The sequence below is a fragment of the Xenopus laevis genome, chromosome 2L (genome assembly GCF_017654675.1).
Source record: "Xenopus laevis strain J_2021 chromosome 2L, Xenopus_laevis_v10.1, whole genome shotgun sequence".
In the NCBI taxonomy this organism is placed as follows: Eukaryota; Metazoa; Chordata; class Amphibia; order Anura; family Pipidae; genus Xenopus; species Xenopus laevis.
In genome coordinates this window covers 111,954,079-111,975,865 of record NC_054373.1, presented here as the reverse complement: position 1 = coordinate 111,975,865, position 21,787 = coordinate 111,954,079, and the positions used below count along the sequence as shown (strand labels likewise).

Sequence of the window (21,787 nt, the reverse complement as noted above, 5' to 3'; positions counted from 1 at the left end):
CATAACATTACAGACCAGAATAAAACATGAATCATTTCCATGTGTATATGCAAACTTGCTCTCAACTCAACGGTTATTCAGGGGACATGTAGTGTATAAGTACTTGCAGCAATATACTAAAAACTGTGTCATCGTCATAACAGCAAGTGATAATGTAGAACACTAGAAATGTAAACCATACTGGAAATATTTTATTCATGTCATTGTTCACCATAAATACAAATACCTGCTTAAACCTCATAGCTAAATTAAACAAGACAGAAGTTTAATATAATATAAAATTACTAGGATGTTGTTGAAACCATCATGCTGTTCAGTGCACAGGGAAAAACACTAGATGGTGCACAAACACTTTTTTTTAATTGGACAGTTTGTCAGGATGTGACAATTTAGTTTCATACTGCTCTGTTTCAGCTGTACAGTATCTCCCTTCACATGCCTTGCAATTGGAATTGTGGATTCTTAACAGGTACATAACAGAACATGCATAACGTTAAACAATGAACAAAGAATATACAGAACAGTAGAAGGTATGTAGTTAAGGTTATCCTATCTATTGGTGAACTAAACTGTTAATGATTTCATTCATTGCTGCTAGGTGACAATACTTCACATACAAGAGAGCTTGTTGCTGGTTGTACAGTTTGTTTTATTCTCTCATTAAATATTCTGAACTGAAAGTTTGAGTACAGTGTTGGCTGCCACTCAATGCAATTCAACTCAGCCTTCCCTGGATTATCTATTAATGAAGATCCACAACAACTAGGGTGCAACAGCTAATTGTTCCTACCTGAATTCCTTTAGCAAAGGATTGTTTTGCCTACAGTAAGGATTACTTATATACTAAAGAAATGGGTGTTGGTCTGGGAACTCTCTCTCTCCTAAAAGCCAAAAGCGAGGCTAGGGTAAATTGGATCCTAGTAATCAGATAGCAGCTAAAATTCTAAACTGGATAGCTGCTGAACAACATGTTAAAAAATTAAAATGGTATTACCAGCCAATATTAGTAACTATCCTATTGGTTGGTGCTGGCTGATATAGAAAGAACTGGCACATGCACAGTAGAGTGTTTAGCATTATTTTCTTGCAGTGCTGGGGTCCTAGGTTCATTTCCAGGATATTTACAGTATCTGCAAGGAGTTTGTATGATTTGTGTATCTGTGGGTTTCATTATTGTACTGTTGATTCTTCCATCCAACAACATACAGTAAGGACGATTGGCTCCTGTTAAATTTAACCATAAGCATTATACACTCCTCTGTTCCAAAGAACTGATGTGTATGATGTATTAACTGTGTAAGAGTATATGATGCTAAATATCTGTAAAGTGTTTGCCTTAAACTGAAATATACAGAACACAATGTATAGTACAGAAAATACAAGACCCACCACTGCAGATATGACTAATAGTTACTGGATTGAATACGATAATAAATTAAATCTTTTAAAAATAGTTAAATAACAACAGGTTACAGCAGTACAAAATACATATGTTATATATTAAGGTTTTTCACTTTGTCACTAAAAGTGTATGTAGCTTTCTGCTGAAAAATCATCTTTACTCAAAGCAAAACTTTTAGAAATCCTATTAATCAAAGATTAAGCCGAGATCCCGGTTCATCAAACAATTTAGTATCTGCACATCTGTTATTGGTAGCTTTGCAGTAAAAATTGTCAATGCTGACAGAGATATTACCTTTTAATTAAGCACTAAGAGCTAATTTAGTCATCTGGAGAACTATACACAAAACATTACGATATCAAACTGGAGTATATGCAGAAATTAGTGACAACTTTAATGCCTCATTCACATAGGCAACTTGGTCTGTTCCGCTCAAATGGAGTGAAGAATAGACTCAAATATAAATTAATTTGTGTTTACTACACAACAATTACAGTTAACCTATTATGGTATTTTACCTTTATAAGGAGGTGTGGCCTAGTAGCCAGGGGATATCATTATGTGGGGTCAGACAGCATGAGGTTATAGTAGCTTATCAGCCATAATAAAATATTGATTAGTGTAGAGATATTTTGGGCACCATGGCAACTAAGCGTGCATTGTGATAAGAAGTGGCCAGTCACTGGCCAGTTAAGAAGGCAAAATATAATTATATTTAATTTTAAATAATTAGGCAATGTTTAGTTTGGCCAACAGGTGGCAACAATCCTTAAGGTTGGTATATACACCTATATAAGGAAGTGCAGGAGCCAGGAATCAGTGGCGTAATTATAGAGGAAGCAGACTCTGAAGGCCCAAAGAATATTTTTGTTGGGGCCTGGCTCACACCACTTATGCTCCTGCCAGGAATTTCCTCTTTGGCTTAACAACATCTAGAGGCAGGACAGACTTCAGAACCTAGACCAGGTGGCTGACTGTGCCTTCTTAGGTCAAGCTAGGAGATATGAGTGTTCAAGTGTAGGTTTGTGGGAACCAACAAGTACTGCAGTGAAGCAGTTACACAACAGAGAAGCAGGGAGGAAGGTTTATTGGCTGGGGCCCCCCTCAATGGCTAATGGCTAAGGACTAAATGCTAAATGCCAGTGCATTTGCACACTACACCTGGCACTAGAGAGAGGGAAAGGGAGTGTGAAGCATAAGAGTAAGAAGAGAAATCCAATCCTTTGAGAGCTGCTACAATGAAGACTAAGCCTTGGTTCATTGTTCCAGTGTGCATTGTGTCTGCTTTTTACAGTAAAGGCCTTTACAAACAGCAATCCATTGGCCTAAGTTCACCAGCCTTGGGTGGTCCCTTTACAACAGTTGCTGTATATGGCCTGCTCAATTCACAAAGGAAGATAACAATTGAGAAACTAAAGTGTGGTAAAATTCATAAAATTTAATTACATTCGTCTAACCTAGCAAAACTATTCTAAATATATTTTGATGGTCCTATGAGTCTCTTGGAAATAATTTACACAACCCAACTAGTATGCTAAGCAAAACTTTATTACAGATAAATTTCATAAGAGAATAAGATATACATCACCATTTGAGCAAATGAAGCAGGCACCAAGAGACTGGGAGAATCCAACTAAGTCGGCAGAGAAGCCCCAAACAGTGTACAAAGGCCCTGGGCAGTACATATGTTTAATCCACAGGAGAGAGTTTAGCCAACAAAACAGGGACCCCGGTTTTATATGCTATTATAAACAATGAGTTCATACATTAAACCACTTGGTGAACAACAGATCTTGCTTCCCATGTGCTCATTAGGAGATGGCCAGACTTCCAACAAGCACACCCGAAGCAGAGATCGGTTATTAGTATTTGAGTACACATTCTGCCCCTGGCTATAATAAAGGAAGTTCTTATGAGTCATAAACATATTAGGAACTAATAGGAGTCATAGATGTATTAGGTCATTGATTAATTGAGTTCAAAAGTTCCTTACCTACAAAGCTGTCTTATACAAAACATTTCTATTACCCTGAGTCACCATTCATAAAACTTCTCTCATTACAACTCATATGATTCTATCATTCCAGGCAATCAATGACAAACAACCACTAGTTGAATAAAATTATTTGAATATTTTCAGGTTCGCCATTTTTTAAAACCCTACGCCTCATACTCTAAAGAAACGTCATTTGATGTCCTGGCAACCAAGGGACTACCACAGATGGGCCTCATCACCAGAATCTACAACTTACTAACTTCCTCCTCAGATCCCCCCAAGCTCAGACACAAATATATGGATAAATTGGACCAGGCCCTCCCACAACCCATACCTGCTAGGGACTGGCCCCCTTAATATGGGACAATGCTAACACTATGGTCACCTGTGTGCGTCAAAGGGAACATATACATAAAATATTGACCTTCTGGTATTATACTCCAGATAAACTGCACTAATTATTTCCACAACATTCCCTTTTGTGCTGGAGGAACTGCAGATCTCGAGGCACTATGCTGCATATCTTTTCATAATGTCCAATAATTTCAACCACTGTGGAAGTAACAAATCTTCTAAGCGAACTGTTAATGCGACTAGTACCAGTGGACCCCATCACCTTACTATTAGGCAAACCGCTACCTAAGATACGCAAATGTGGTCAAGCTTTGGTTAATCGAGTCTTAACTGTACCTGATCATCCAAATGGAAGAACTACAACACCTAATATGGCCGAAATAGTTAGCAGAGTGACCACAAATAGAATTCTTGAATCAGGCATAGTGCAAGTGCAAAACAAAGTAGATCAATACAGAACTACTTGGGACATATTGGAATGGAGAGGCATGGCTGCCAATACACCTTTAAGAGTCCACCTTCAACCAGATAAATAGCCTCAAGAGGTATGACTTTGTACTTTTATCCACATTAAATGACGCATGTAAGTTGACACCTTAAGCCAAATTATTTTATTGCATGTAAACAGGTATATAGCTAACATATTGTTACTTGATAGACACAAAATAACTCCGATCCAAATCTTGTTATTTTATTGTTAACTTGCCATGGTAAATGACTTGTATTTATATTGAAAGAAAAGCAATGTTGTAAGTATTACATGACATACTGTATTTAAAAACCAAATAATTTTTTTTTTTTTTTTTTAAAAAAACTCTGATTACGAAATGCTTTACCTTTAATCACTATGTCTGCATTTTGAAGCAATCCTATACATAGGCTGATGGTGCTGTCACTGCAAAGAGCAGAGGGAGCGACTAAGTGACTGAGGACTGAATGTCCAAGAAATTAAGAAAGGCCAGGAGACTGAGCAACCCCCTAAAGATATATTAAAGCGGAACTCCAGCTTCCAAACCAAAATGTGATAAAAAGTCCCACATAACATAGAAACCCATAATATACCCATCAGAGTTACCTGTTTCTTCAAAAAGTATGAATAAATGCCATTGTCTATGCTGAAATCCAACAGTTCTTCTCTTTCTGCATCATTTGAAATCCTGACAGGGAATGAGAGACTAAAACACTAATGTTACAAATTGTAACAACTATTCCACAGTTTACAGACAGCATGCAGGAACTACATAATCCACATTGCATTGCACTGTGATGTTCCTTTCCTTATTGAAATCACCTGTGCAGTGAATTGTGGGGTTTGGAGGATGCAGGCTAAGGACAGATGACTCCTGATACAAATTAACAGTAGTCAGCCATCTTAGCAAAGTAGTCAGAAAGATCAGCAGAAGAGCAGGGGGTTAGGCTAAGGGAATTGTCAGAAACCATTAAAAATCATGAATGTCTGCATATTTTTGTAATTGATGTATATTGCAAAGTTGCTTGAAATTATGTTTACTTTTCAAAAAGCTTAAGTTATGTTTTTGTGGAGTTCCCCTTTAATAAAACCTTGCAGCACAGAATTTGTGGTTTTATTCCCTGTTTCCACAACTCTTCCTATCTCATTTGTATGAGCTTCTTTTGGGACAATAGAAGTGCTTTGCTTATGGCACGAATACACAATTGAATCACATATCGGAGTGCTGCTGGATTTATTGTTTTACAATAGCAGTGTAACAGGCACTCAATGTGCAACTGGTCCAACCTTTTTTTTTCTTCTCTTATATTTGAAGAAGCACAGGGGTGACCCAACATACAGTATGTGTGTTTTTTTTGTGGTAGTCCACAATGGGTCCAGTGTAGTGAGGAACTCATCAAAAATCTGAAAGTATCTCCCAGGAGGGCAAGATTTATTTTTATGAATTATGTTTTGTATACTGAAATGGGCACCCCTGCATATCAATAAACTGCCTTTAAAGTGAAGAAAGCATTTGTTGTGGATCCTGAAAGCTTACATAACTTAGATACATACATATAAGTTGGCTGAACTTTAATTGCATTCATACATTTTACTAGTACATACTGTATATGTTAATTTCAAAAATGTATCTTACAATAAAAACTACCATACAGATAAATACAGGTAAATAAAAGATTAAATATATACAATATCGTTTTGTTTTATATAAGAACGTTTTTCATTTGAATTACAGTACCTGTATTGAAAAAAAAAATAATAAAAAATATATGTATTTTTTTCCAACTGAAGCAATGTGTTTTTGGAGATGGAATTATGTTCAGAGCTAGCAAACATTCAGAGGTGTCAAAATCCATTAATGTATTTCTTTATCTGATGCATTTGCTTCTTACTGCAGGTTGCAATCGCTTGTCAGATGTAATCATTTTTGCATAAATGTCAAACTCCAGCTTGTCCTGGCTCACATTTCAAGGGCTATGCAATGCCAAGATTCCAGTTAGAATTAATACTATGTTTATAGTAAAATAACAGAGCAGATTTGTAATCTCACTGAAGTATGCACAGCATCTTATCTGGAATGGTCTAAAGTGGGTTGTTAAACTGATAAATGATTTTGTCTTCATAACCATGTAAGCGCATGTTTATGTCACAGCGTTTTCCAGACACACAGAAGAATACAGATCAGTTTTGTCTTCTGTTCAGTGGAATAGTTCTCAAATCCTATACATCCATTGCAAATAACATTTTAACATTAACTATATAAATATGTTATTAGCATTATTAATAACATTTAGGGGGTTATTTATTTTTAAGTCCGAATCCAAAAAATTCGAAACATTCTAGTTTTTTAAACTTGAATCTTAGTGGAAAAAAATCTTGATTGATCTTGATTTATTGTACCCTGAGGATGGAAAAAGTCCAAATCCGAAAATACTCTGGCGAGGTTGTATATAAGTCTAAGCTGGAATTAGCCTGAAAATCCGACTATTTTGGGGTTTTCAGCAACAATCATGGATTGTAGTTTGGAATCTAGTGGATTCTTTTTTACTTTAAATACTCAGAAAAAAATCGGATTTTGATGTATAAGGCCCTTATTGTTGAGGAAAGCAGTTCACATTACAAAATAAGTTCACAATATTCCTCTAATTTTATGGCTTAAACCAATTCCAAAACCAAAATCTCCATGGTTAAGCATAAACAGAATGTGACAAAATAATTTAAAGAACCAGCAATGCCATAAAATATTAACAATATGTGTATATATATATATATATATATATATATATATATATTAATACAATTTACAGAGCAAAATTTACAAGCAGAGCTGATTAGCTAAAGACCTTAATTGACTTTCTACACTTCATGTGAATTTTATCTAGATTCATGAGTTAGTTTTCCATGTCAAAAAGCTTTATTACATATGTGTACCAAGTCAATTAATGTTTATAGCAATACCAACAATAATAATAATAACGAAAATCAACTCCAGTGGGGTGAGCAGCAACTTTCAACATGTTGGTAGCACCCAGGTTTCTAAGGTAAACTTTACAAACGATATTGGCTTTTCAATTAACCATTTGTAAGGATCCATTTTCCCTATTGCATGGAAATCCCCTACTACACTATTTTCCCCCTATGTCTAGCTCCCAATACATGTATCCATAGTTACCTGGGTGGAATCATTAGTCCTCATTGGCCTTGATATCCTATGACTATTTCCTTTTACACCGGTGGCTGAGGTGGAACTGGAGCACCAGGGGAGTCTGGTGTCAACAAGACCCAGAAAAGATTAACGGGCTTATTTATCTGAATTTATCTCAATATTTTCTGAAAAAAAACTCAGACCAAATCCGCACTGTTTTTTCGGCATATTTATTAATACACTTTCCCAAAAATTTTGTTTGCGGGAAAAAATCATGAAAAATCAGATTTTCACGTTTTTTTTAAATTTTTCATCTGATTTTCGTATTTTTCACCCAAAAACTCAGATTTTTTGTGTTTTTTGCCCAAAAATGTTGAAAACTTTGGGGTCTTGCATAAAACCCAGCTCACATCAGAAAATCATTGGGACTTCTCCCATTGACTTGCAACCTTGACAAGTCTGAGATGCCGGATTTTCTGATTCAGACTTTTCCATCCTCAGGGTTTAATAAATTCTAAAAAATGTGTGATTCATTAAAGAAAAAAGACAACCCCTTTTGAAAAGTTGGGGAACAGGGACCATGTGAATTTGGACAGGATTTAGACAGATATAGGATTATCGAGAAACATAAAAGATAGTGAGGACTTGATTATTAAGAACAGAATTGTGCTCCACCTAAGGACTGATAGCTGGAGGTAGCTCACCCATAGGTATACCTGATTGAAGAAAGGGGATTCCAATAGCTGGTAGGCTTAAAGGTGTATTTTTAACCTACTGTCTCAACAGAGAACGTGCTAATCCTTCCTTGATTATACATCTAACTCATTGACCTGCTGTGAGTATAATCTTGTGGAATTTGACAATAAATATTTTGTTTACAATAAATAAATAATACATATTTTGGTTTACTATCTGCCTTATTGCTAGAAGTTGAGAGGTGCAGTTCCACTGCACCACTCCCTTCCTCCTCCACATTTCAAAGGGCCCAGCTGAGAAAAGGAATCCAGTGTTTCTGCCAAATTGAGTATATATAAATTCTGGGCTAAAACAGGGTTACATTTTATTTTTATCAATGTGTCTGCAAAAGTTGTTTTTACACTTCGATTCACTTTTATGTCATCTGAGAAAATATGATTCAGGGTCAGAATCATCAAAGATGAAATGTGATCCGTAGTAACCTAATATCTTCTTGAAGTTTTTCTGATTTATTCAGTGATAATGATTTGCTCAAAGCAATCAGTAAAAGAATGTTAAAGAGGACATAGTTGTAAAAGTCTTATGTTTTGAACAGACACTATTCTTCTTCTTAAATTGTCACATTAGTGGTACTGCAATATTGTATTTAACAAGTTTTGCAAGAATCCTGTATTCCGGGTGGTTTTACTAAAATATTAGTGGTATTGGTGGGGGGTGTATTCATCCAGCACTCCTGTCACGTGTACAGTAACCTATAGCAGTTAATCACCTTTTAAAATGAGTGCAGTTAGATTAATTGATAAAAACATCTGGTTGGTTTCTTATGTAAAAATGTAATGTGAATTTTCTCTGTGGGTAAGCCTCTATTTAATTCTGTAAGCCCCTTGAATACTATAGTAGTACAGGTATGGGATCCTTTATCCAGAAACCCATTATTCAGAAAGCTTTGAATAGACTCCATTATATACAAAAAATCCAAATTTTTAGATGTTTTCCTTTTTCTGTGTTAAAACAGTGTCTTGTACTTGATCCAAACTAAGATATACATAATCCTTATTGGAAACAAAACCAGCCTATTTCATTTAATTAATGATTTTCTATTATACTTAAGATATGAAAGATCCAAATTACGGAACCATCTGTTATCCGGAAAACCCCATGTGCTGAGCTTTCTGGAAAACAGGTCCCATACCTTTATCAATGTAAATTACACTACACTAAAGTTACAGACAGTCTTTTAGATGCACTGTATTGACTTTGCCGTTACTTAAAATAGGCACATTCCAGGATCCCACTCATAATTATTATTAAAAAGTATAGTACTGTAGAAAGTTGAAGACAATCATGTAAAGTGAAACTTTCCAAAAGTGTCTAAAGCTTCACTGCCTTCGGTATTAACTTAAAATATATTTCTTTGAAAACCCTCTCCACTTAATTCTATTTAATTTCATTACCTTGTGCCACTGTACAACATTTTACAGCTATAATATATTCAGGCTCCTCTTTACAATGTTCCAGACTGTTTTGGCACCCTAGTGTGACCCATCAAAATCAATGGACTTCAGCAGCTTAGAGGTGTCAAATCCAAAATGCAGAACCTCAGCACATATTTTAACACACATAAATAAAAAGCACATTGCATGCACTTATTTTCTATTCTCTTACATATCATACAACATCTGTTTAAGTACCAATTGTTAACCTTTCTGAACCTAATATATTAAACAGTAACACAATTATTTTTTCCCTAGTAAATACCAAGTAATAGATAGCGCCTTTGTAGAAAGTAGGGGATAGCAGTTTGCTGCTTGCGCTTCTCCAAGCAGTGAGTTGCATCTAAAACCACTTCCACCAGTGTCAAAATGTGCTCTTTGCACCTCCATATAGTTTTGCTCAGCACTGCTCAATCCTTCATGCCTTCTGTTTTGATTTGGGTGCTCCTGTTGGCACAGAAAAACCCTTCTAACAGGCAGTAGCTCCAGGGTTCCTTTTGTGCCCTGGGTCAATACGCGCAGCACAATTTCACCTAAAGGATCCACACAGATGTCATGGTGGACCCTGGATATGATGCCAGACATATTTCATGTAACTTTGCTCAATGCATGCAGTTGCATCTATTTTGGCAAATCAGATTCAATTGTGGTAGCCAAGCCGATCACCTAATTGCACCCACCATAGAATTCTGGGGGAAATGCTGCATTGTAGGAAAAAACATGGCAGTTGCACGTTAAACACTTAGGGGCCGATTCACTAAGGGTCGAATATCGAGGGTTAATTAACCCTCGATATTCGAATGGGAATTAAAATCCTTCGACTTCGAATATCGAAGTCGAAGGATTTAGCGCAGATAGTACGATCGAACGATCGAAGGATTATTCCTTCGATCGAACGATTAAATCCTTCGAATCGTTCGATTAGAAGGATTTTAATCCAATGATCGAAGGAATATCCTTCGATCAAAAAAATTTAGGAAAGCCTATGGGGACCTTCCCCATAGGCTAACATTGAGTTCGGTAGGTTTTAGATGGCGAACTAGGGGGTCGAAGTTTTTTTTTAAAGAGACAGTACTTCGATTATCGAATGGTCAAATAGTCGAACTATTTTTACTTCGAATCCTTTGATTCGAAGTCGAAGTCGTGGTCGAAGGTCGAAGTAGCCCATTCGATGGTCGAAGTAGCCCAAAAAACACTTCAAAATTCAAAGTTTTTTTACTTCGAATCCTTCACTCGAAGTTAGTGAATCGGCCCCTTAGTCAAGGTAAGTGAAGGCACCCTAGTGTCCTGGCATTGATCCCAGTGCTGATAGGCAGAACTCTGCCACTGTATACTTTATCTAAAGTAATATCTGTTGTGTATTTTATCTATAAAATAACCATCCACAAACAGAATGTTTTTTTTAATGGGGAAAGTCCAGATATTTTACTACACTGGTAATGCAGTTATTATGTGTATAATATGTATATAATTAGGTATTTGTCACTCATGTATATTTAAAGGAAGGAAATCATTTACCACATAAGCTTAATTAATGAAATGGAATGAAATCTTTCAGTGCTACTCAACTGGGCAATTTTTCATTCTAAGCAGATTTAGGTTTTCAGCTTGTTAGGTGTGATTCCTGCTGCAATGAATTTTCTCTTGCCATATGAAGAACTCGAATATTTTAATAACAGAACTGCAGTTTTGCCTTTAGTTGTTTACAATAGTTTACGAAATTAAAAGACAAACAAACATTAGAATAATGTTGTTATGCCTCCATCAGGGTTTCATTGTTTGTATAGCATCACCTACTGGTTAAGTTGATGTTTATGTGCATTTCTTTTAGAAATGTCTTTCTTAGGTTGCCATATTGTACCAGGTAACCATGAGTAAATCCAGGAAATGATGAGTATACTGTAGCTGCCATCTTTATAGTGTTCACAGCTCAAGTTCTCCTTCTGAAGTAACCCTACCCCATCCAGCCTCATGGTAGCATTGTTGGTAGGTATTACTAATCCCAAGTGTTAGTTTAATAATGCAGATGGTTGTTCAGTTTTGCGCTTTTATATACGTTTATAACATTATATGTAGAGCCACCTCTTGCCACCTCTGCATAAATTCTTGCTCAGGCATTTAGGCCTTACTCCTACACAGATGCCTCTCACCCTATATGCATTTATACATCTTTTGTCCACAGTGTTGTATTGTACTTTGCTGCCTTGTTAAGCACATTATTTTTTTTATTTTCCCCAGTTTCACACCTCCCCTTTCTTGATAAAACTGAAGGTCACTAATCTGGTCTCAGTAAATTGATGAAGGAAGGAGTTTAGCTGTATGTCAAGCTACACACTGCCTCAGAGTAACATGTAGCGAGGACAGAACACATGGTACATACAGACACAAATACAGGTATGGGATCCTTTATCTAAAAACCTGTTAGCAAGAAAGCTCCAAATTGCAGGATGGTCATCTCCCATAGGGGCAGACTCATTAAAGGGCAAAGTGGCTAGCAACAATTCACCAGAAATCCCATCCACAGGGTCATCGACAATTCACTAACAGACATAGAGAACCATTCGCTAGTGAACGTGACCGTCGATAGCGTACGTTCGCACCCTATTTCCAGGCAACTGTCGAGCGGTCGTTACTCTGCAAATTCACTAATATGCAAATTTTACTGAAAGTTACCTCTTTCGCCAGAGTTTACTTCTCCACCTCAGACCAGGCAAACTGATAAAATGGAGCTACTGTACATCTTCCTCAATCTTATGTCAGTGACATCATATCCTGTATGCCAGAAATTCATTAAAGTTGTAAAAAACACTGGTGACTTTTACTTTTTTTAAAGAGGGATTGCCTTCAAAAGTCCAAACTATTTAAGAGTTTCTGTTTTTCCAGACATTTGAGGAGCATGGCACAGTTTTTAAATGGACTCATGTGTAGGGCATTAGAGCATCTCGTCTGTCTTTATTATGGTTCCCTGGACATTTGTGATAAAAAGTGGTCATTTCAAGCATTTGCACCAACATTACTAATAATAACGTCCATACGACCTTTCTGTACCCGCCCTATTCAAATTGACCTAAGAGTAAGAGTACTAACAAAGTTTCGCTAGGCATAAATGAACGATAGCGCAACTTCGCTATGAAATTCTCGCACTGCCGAAGTAACGCTAATGAAAATTTGCCAGCATTCAGACGCTGAGACGCAACTTTGCAAATTTGTCAGCAATGTTATGACCTTTTATACATATAACATTCCCCTGTCTATTCATCTACAGGTAAAATACTTAAGGGCTTACCATTTTGCTTTTACAGTAATTAACCATAAGCATTTAGTGGAAAGCCTGTAAGACTGTTGCTGCTTGCATGCTTGTTTAGTTTCAACCTTTTCTGAACTGTCTGTTCTAATGTGGGTTACTAACAAATGAACTGCCTCATTGCACAGGCATATCAAACTCACAGTGATTCAGATATATGCCAGATGTGGAGCACTAAACCGTAAGTGCTTCATTTATCAGCAGTGTAGAGTTAACAGATGCAAAAATATACATTTTGTATTGCTTTGCAGGCATGATTTCTATAAAATAAATTACCTTTTTTTCCCCATACAAAATGGCTATTCTGCTTCTATCTGGATAATTGCATGCCTAATTTAAATAGCTATATCAGAAAAAACAATGCAAATAGGTCCCTCTGGATATTAATAAAATTGGAATAATTATGATAAGAATGTTTCTGCTTTGCATTTCAGTTAGAACATAATAGTACTGTAATCCAGATTTGGTTACTAGGAAACCTTAAAGGAAACATCTATTCTGCTCTAAAATTGGGGTTTCCATTTCTTCTGGTATTTGAAAATGTATAATTGCAGTGCACAGTTGATTTGGTGATTAATTTCATGCATATTTCCATTCATGTAGTCTCACTGTAAGTGCCATAAGGTCTCAAAGTCTCAAGGTTAGACAATTTCCCTAGGGCTAAAATAATTTCTGTTTTTCACTGTTCAATGTAAAGGGCAGAAGGATGTGATCAGTAAAAAGCCACAAGCCCAGGACAGGAAAGGCAATGGGCCACAGACATGAACAAAAGAAAATAAAAAAGTAAAACTGGTGCAATCGTATGATAAAAGCACTCAGAACAACATTCATTAATACGCAGAGCCTACTCAGAGGAGGCATAATCAGCTAGCGATGAGTACAATTTTTTATCAGATTTCACCTAGAACAAACACCCAATGTATTGTGTGCTGAAAAAGTTGTAGCAGGATGGAAAAAGTCACCATGAAAAAAACATTGACTTTAATGCATTTTTAGACAGATTCGCTCATCACTAGCAGAGCTATACAGATACAACATCACTTTGCCAACCAGTTCACCATCTGTAGCCTGATGCAACCAGGTTTAACATGCTGGGTAGTGTCTTATGTTGAGCTGACCCAGATATTTACAGGGTTACTGCATACTTCAATGAACTGGCCTAATGGAACCAGATTTATTAGAACAAATAATCAGTAATCCATATATATATATATATATATATATATATATATATATATATAACTTTAGACAAGGCTGAAACTGCATGCTAAGCCAATAACTTCACTTCCTGTGTCTGGGCCCATTGTGGTCTGCACCTGCCAGTAGTGATGGGCTAATTTGCGCCGTTTCGCCAAAAAATTCGTGAATTTCGTGCGAAATTCGTGTGAAATTCGTGAAATGGCGAAAAATTTGCGAAACAGCCCATTTTTCCGAAAAAAATTTTTGCATTTAGCAAAGGTAGCACCTAGGCTGGGGGGAGCAGGAAGGGGGATTTATGTAGGGTAGGGGATTTTAGTAGCAAGGGTTTGTTTCTCCTTTAAGGGAAAAGTAACTGCAGAATAATGTAAAATTATTTTTTAAGTGAGAGGATATAATTTAATTCCTTAGATGTATTCTATTTTTTTGTTTGTTCTGGTCTTTGATTCTTTAGCTGTCTTCCTTCCCTTAGAATTCAAGTTAGATTAGTTAGCATAGTTCTCACCTTTTTCTAAGCTCCGATTCGACAAGGATCTGTCTCTTCTTCTGGGGTGGAGGTGGTGGAAGTTCGTCCTTAGCATGCTTAACAAGTATTTTCTCCCTTGTGGTCACCATAGTTACAGTTTCCATTACAGTTGTCTGTGTTAGTGATGTCTGAGCGGTGGTGGCAGCCTTTGAAATCTGTGAGAAATATTGAAACAGAGTTCACAAAAAATGTAAATGCAACCACAGTGTTTATAAAAATTCGGACAATATAACTCCATTGTGTTCCACACGTACAATATATGTTTATGCACATGTGCAACTACAGACATGTACAGCATAGAGTGTGATAACATAGAGCACATCTAACTTAAAGGAAAGCTATACTCCTGAACAATGTAGGTCTCTATAAAAATATATTGCATAAAACAGCTCATGTGTAAAACTGTGCTTCAACTAAATAAACAATTTGCATAATAATATACTTTTTTAGTAGTATGTGCCTTTGGGTAATCCTAAATAAAAAATTGCCATTTTAAGAAGGGCCGCCCCCTGGCATCCTACGATTCACAATGCACACAAACAAGCCAAGGGCACACATATACTGTACATATAGGTCACATGAGCCAATTAACTGACAACGTTCTTTTGCTTCCATACTTCTTCCTGATACAGTAGAGCTGCGCCTGCATTATTTATGCCATGTGATCTCTGAGGGACACACAGACAATCACAAAATAGCAGTTTAAGAGATCTAAAAGGGCAATGTTTACTGATATCTGTATTACAGTTTGCTAAGATTCTATTTAATATGATATAAACTAAAACTATCTGTTGCTTAAGTATTTATTTTGGGGGTGAGGTTTTCCTTTAAGTACTCATCTTTGATAGTGAGTGTTTTTCTGTATTATACTTATAGATTATGATAGGAATTATAGATCATACGATTTATAGATCAATAGCTCTCAAGCCACTGATTGGTTAATCCTGTCCTAAAGTATACATTGTTAGAATGTTTAAATATATGTAGCAGTAATAACTTGGTTTGGAAACATAAGGAAATTACAGTAAGGACTGTACAGAGAACCATAGAAAAAACATATACAATGGTGTATAATAAGTGGTGTATTAATAAAATGTGTATTTCACCATGCATTGCGATCCCTGAAATGAACGATTAAAAAAAACTAGGCATGTTTTTTTTCTGTACACTGTATGAAAAGCTGTACGAAAGCTGTAATTTACTCTTTTGTTTAACACCTCCTTAGACCTGGCTTAACCCATCGATATGAAAACTTTAAGGCAAGAAAATTATAGTATTAGAACCTATGTAAACAAGGTGATAAAATTGTAGACGGTGAAAGCATTGTATGTGGGAGTTTTTCAAAGGGCTCCATGGCCTCCTAAAATCAATACTCAGCTGTATACATACACTATACATACACAGCAATGCATGACATTCAGACTACATTATGTGGAAATCTGTGATGTATTTATACACCTTTATTGATACAGCATTATGAAGTATAATGTCATTTTTGTCAAACAATTGGTGCTTGCAAAAAATATTTGCATGGAAATCAATTTTTCATAAATGGGAATATTTGCATTTGCAAGTAAAATACAGGATTAGAATTCACAAAGTGATAAAAAGTTAGACATAAAGAAATGTGGACAGCAATAAAATGTGTTCTGAATTAAGGGGAGTTATTTACTAAAACTCAGATTTAACTCATATTTTTATGAAACCAAGCTCGACCAAACTCCCATTCATGATTTTATCTTATTTATCAATAAAATAACTCGAAAAACTCAGGTTGGGAAAAAAATTAATAAAACTTTGCGAAACTCTGAATCATACAAAACTTTTTAGATTTAATGCTAGAATCTCTTGATTTTATCAGGTTATCGCCCGTAAACACCAAATTGTTTGGATTATCAGATGAAACACAATTTCAGACCATGATATCTTCAAAATGCAAAAGGGACATCTCCCATTGACTTCTACATCTGCATCTCAGCAGGTTTGAGATGGCGGATCTTCAGCTTCAGGGAATAATAAATCTTGAAAAATGTGAGGTTTTTTTCCCATGAAAAAATAAAAAAAATCATGGTTTAGTAAATAACCCTCTAAATGTACAGATATTAATACCTTGAGAAGCAAGTCAACATATTTTACTGTTATTATGTTATTGGGATTCAAGAAGGAACTGATGGACTGATCGACTTTTTTTTTTAAGAAAAAGGAGCAACAAAATATTCCCGTGCATGTTTTTCGTGGAAAAAAGTTGCATGCCAGTGAGAATCTTACTGTTCCATTCATTTTCAATGAGGCTGAAAATCTCGAATGTTTTAATAAACTGGGAAAATAAATAAAGTTGTCAGAGAACATTCCTAGTGACTTCAATAGAACTTCACCAGCTTTTACTTGCCAAGGTTTTTCTGGCGACTCTTCGTGGTTTTGTTCTTTAATAAATGACGACTATATGAGGTTACAAAGAATATTTTTCTGTTTTTTTCACTGCGTTTTTTTTTTAATTGTAACAAAAACCCAAATCGATTTTTGATAAATCAGCCCCTTAAGGGGCTATTTATTAAAGGTCGAGTTGTGTTTTACTGAAAAATTTGACTTCTGCCTTCTGGATAACATTTCTGCCCCAAAGCTGCTAAAAGTCTGAATCTGAAAATACTCAAGTTCAAACATGTTGAGGTCATGTAGAAGTCAGTGGCAGAGGTCCCTTTAACCATTTGAAGATGGTTTTTGCCATCATGATTTTCATGTTTTTACTGTGGGTTGTGCTTGAAAAATGTATAAATTTGAGGTATTCAAGGTTTTTCAGCTTATAAATTAATAAATTTGAGGTATTTAAGTTTTTTTTCCCCGATTGCATTCAGTCGAGATTTTTATATTCAGGTTTTTCATAACTAAGCAAACATTCGAGTTGTGAATTTTTTTCGAGGTAGAAAAAGCCTCACAAATTCGATCTTTTATAAATAACCCCCTTAACGTGGTGATTTTCACGCAATTCTGACCTTTGCATTTTTGGGTCAATATTGGTACTAGCATTTCTATCCAGCTCCATTTTGAAGCAATGGGATGTTCTGAGTCCTCTTTAAACCATGGTCTGTTATAAAATTAGAACTAGGGAATCGTGAAGGATACCCAGCAGTAGAATTGTTTCAGTTATTGTCCTGACTGTCAAGAAAAAATTAACTGACACATTTATAAAAGCAAATCAATGAAAAAGAAAGTAATAAAAAAAGTATATTTATTGATGTAGGGATGTGAAAATCTTAGACACCCTTACACTTTACAGACAGGCACATCCCTAGTAATATGGACACCTCAGTGGGTCCTTATGGGGACCTTGTGCTTATGTAACCTCTGCAGTTCACACAGTGTACACCAGATGGCACTGTGCCAGAGTATAAAAGGTTTAGGAACCATGTGCTCTGGGTCCATTGCTTTAGCCCAACCAAGCAGGCTGAAAGGGAATGGGTAGTGCTGACCCTAGGCGCTTTGGCCCTAGTAATTAGACAGCTATACTCGTTTTATAGATTACTCTAGGAGTGATAGAGAGGTTATTTAGTTGAGCAGCTCAAGGCTCCGCCGAGGAGATTAGAGGGATTAAGATCCCAGGGTATTACAGACCCAGAGTAAGGAACCAAGTGTTGAGATAGGGATGTCAGGAGTTCCCCTAGTCTGCCACTGGAAGATATCCTGAAAACTGGGCAATACCCATCACATGCTGTCAACTTACTCTCTGCTGTATATTCCCTAGCCTGTGGGGATTCAGCCTATACGTGCTGTGAGTATATGCTTCCTTTATGCTGCTGTGTATGTTCTATACTCCATTGTGGTTCAATGTGCTAAATGATCTATGTGCTATTGTTCAATAAATACTGTTCTTTGTTCAACTGTTAAAGAACTACTGGCGCCCATCATTGTGCTATCGCATCAGGTTACAATTACACTACACCCTTGCCTCCACACCGTTGCGAGGGCTTACCCCTGAGAAAGAGAGCTCATCGGTGGCCTCAGCCCACCAAGGAAAGTAGCTTAAACTGCCCTAGCACAAGTCAGTTTAGTATAGCGCTACAGTTTGCGGCCTAGTGTGACAGGCGCTGCGTGTGCGGACTCAGTAGGAAAAAGGCACCTAGGCAGGGAAAGTCTGTAGTTCTTATTCCCCGAGCGGTGTGCCTACTAATTATATTGTGAGCGTGTATCCCTCACATATTTCGGTCACAGTAAAAGCATAATGGCTCCCCTGATGAATCTTACTATAGCTCCAGCCTATGGGAAGAGAAAAAGGGCTGTAGTATCAAGGATTCAGAGTACGCTGAAATTAAAATGTCTACCTCTGGGCTAAATCCATTCCTAGCTGCTGATGCCATAGACTTTAATGACTTTATGCTAGCTGAGGAACCTGTTTGTTTGGCCCTGGGAAAAGAACCATTGGTGGACAGTTGCCCTACGACACCACCACCTTCACCGTCACCTATACCACCTTGTGTAGGAAAAGTTGCTGTGAAGGAATTTTGTGTTGCGCAACCTCCACTGCCAACGCCCTATCCTGCATGGGTTAAGAAGGGAAACGCGCGAAAAAGTAGGAAAGGGCGTACCAGATTATCCCAAGGGGGTGTTACCCGAGCCATGGCACGACGTCCCACCCTGGAGGATAGTACCGCTGCCATATTGAGTTTGGTTTCCATGCTGTTGGACTCGGCTGAGTCAGATAGGTGTGTTGACGAACCTATTGCTGAGTGTATTGCTGAACCGGTGGCTAAACCTGCTATTGAACCAGAGGTTCCGGAGCCTACCATGGAGCCTCTGCCCTGCGCTACTACCCGGGTGGAGCCGTATGTGTACCAGGGTACCTTTACCCCGAGCGAAAGGGGGATGATGATTCCGGCTTGTGGCGTGTGTGATATGGAAGCGCCCAACGCCTTGGAGGACCCGGATGGCGTGTGTTCGCAATGCGAGACCCGCTTATGGATGGGACCATTCAACCGGGCTGATCAACCTCCATTGGTGGAGAAGACACGGGACAAGGTGAGCGGCAAAACTATTCTCGTCTACCAAGAGATAGAGGAGGCCCCGGGGGTGTCAGCGGCTGCGGCCCCCGCACCCGAACTTGTCCCAGAGGAGGTCCCAGAGCCCGCGCTAGAGCTGGCCTTTGTACCCGCACCAGAGAGTTCACCTAGTGAGTCTTCACTCAACTCAGTTTGTGCCTCCCCAACCGAAGTGGTTCCGCTTGAGGGAGATGTGCCCGTGACCGCAGCTGCGGCCCATGAAATCACCCCGTCCGGCTGGACGGCAGATGTGTGCTCCACTACCCCTTCGTTGAAGCCTGAGGGCTTGAGTGATGTTTTGACGGCCGTGATGCCTACACCTTTGGTTGTGTCTACAGCAGTGTTGGATGCACCAGGGGGAGAAGTGTGTACCCCTTCTGCTGTAGGGGCCCCCGTTTGTTGTGTGCCTGCTACCGAACTGGCACCAGAAGACTGTCTGGAAAGGGCATGGCACACGCTTGAAGTTGATGCGGCCTGCAGGCCTGACGCTGTTCTTATATCCTCGGAGGAGGAATACTTTCAGCATGTTTCGAATTCTGGAACAGAGAACCCGCTGGTTGAATCTCAAGTTTCCAAAACTCCTATGGTTGTCCCAGGAGCTGCCGCTCCTCATGTGAGGTCTAATTCTTCTGAGTCAAAGTCTTCATCCCGCAAAGTGTTGCTCAGTGATTCGAAGCCTTGTGGGGATTTGACTGTCACCATCTATACAGCTCTTGCTGTTCCTACTCCAACTCCAGTCATAGGCCATGATGTGGATTGGAGAAAGTTTTCCTTCAACCGATTGGGGCCCATTGCACCTTCCATTCGAGACCCTCCAATATTGGAGGATGATGAGGATCTGCTGGATAAGTTGATGTCCTCCAGTGTGAACAGTGCTGATGAATCCATACTGGAAGTTCCTGCACAGATTCGGTGCCAAAGTAGAAGGTCTGTGGTGAGTGAGCCAACCAAATCCGTATGCCTCAAAGTGATTGTGCCTCACACCCCTAGTAAGCCTGGAGAGAGCACGCAGATGGCTGAGCTGTACCATTATGAGTGGGGAAAGATATCCCTGGAGAGGGAAAAGAATTTGCTGGCTGCTATCCCCAAGCCTAAGGACGACAATCCCTTAGGACCAGTTCCAGGATGGGAAGAATATGAGGAGACTCCAGAAGCTGAGCATGGTCCAGGTCCTCCTACAGAAGTGTCTCGTAGCTTCATTGCTCCTCCTATCATAGGCCCCGAGGAGGAAAAAGATTTCTGGGTGCTGCCAGGACGGGCAGAGCCCAACGTTTTCACTTCTGTGTCCAGAGTACAGAGAGTGATAAATTTCCATGTGCACCGAACATGGGGTTACTTTATGCCCTATGCTTCTCTGTGGGTGTACGAAAAGGTGGCAGCATCTTATGAGAATTGGCTGATTGACGAGATCCTACAAAAGGAGAAGATGCACCACAGTTGCCTCACAAACTCTGACAAGGTGAGGCGTGAACAGGATTGGCAGTACCTGCGATCCATTGAAAAAGAGTGGTGGTATGGCCGCACCATTCTTCAAAATGCTGTGAAGAGCTGTGGGAAGTACAACCCTACCAAGTATTTCAACTTAGAAGTCTATTTGGGAGATGGACAATGGACAAACCCCATCCCAAATACTACATCCCATATGAAGACACCAAGGCCAGGTTTCTTCATATGATTTGAGTCTACTGGTGGGTGGTGGTTTGTTTTTCCACTGATGATGCTCCATTGGCAGTTTGTTTCCAGTTGCTCCTCTTGGAGTTAGGTCTACGGACTGTTTTAGTTAATACCTGCCCATTGGTAGGTTCATCCAATTTTTCCCTTTTACCCTCCTAAGTGCATTTGAAACGGACTGTGGGTTCGACTATTTGATGGACTAGAATACTGATGTGTTTGAAATGCAGTATTTCTAACTTGTACCTTCTTTTGCAGGTGTTTACTGATAACGTTTACCTGCCCATGAATGAAACTGTTGCTATTAATATGTTTCTTTCCAGCTATGCCATTGTACCTGGGTTACTCAGGAGAGCTACCCGAAGAGGTTATAAGGTAATGGTATAGAAATGCAATGTATGTTTGGTCTCTGAAATGGTTTCTTGCATGATGTGCCTTAACTGCTATATTTTCAGTATTTGCTCTTTGAAAGGTTCCTTGTCGGGACGGAAGGAATTCACCAGG

The 21,787-nt window shown here is 38.2% G+C and overlaps 1 protein-coding gene across 1 annotated transcript in view; it reads right to left on the bottom strand.

The window, feature by feature from the left end:
• dmd.1.L (dystrophin, gene 1 L homeolog) overlaps positions 1-21,787 on the bottom strand; it is a 1,148,817-nt gene that overhangs the window by 723,373 nt on the left and 403,657 nt on the right. The window contains exon 17 of the mRNA XM_018244936.2: positions 14,562-14,737. Coding sequence (XP_018100425.1) covers positions 14,562-14,737 — 176 coding nt within the window. The remainder of the gene's footprint in view (positions 1-14,561; positions 14,738-21,787) is intronic.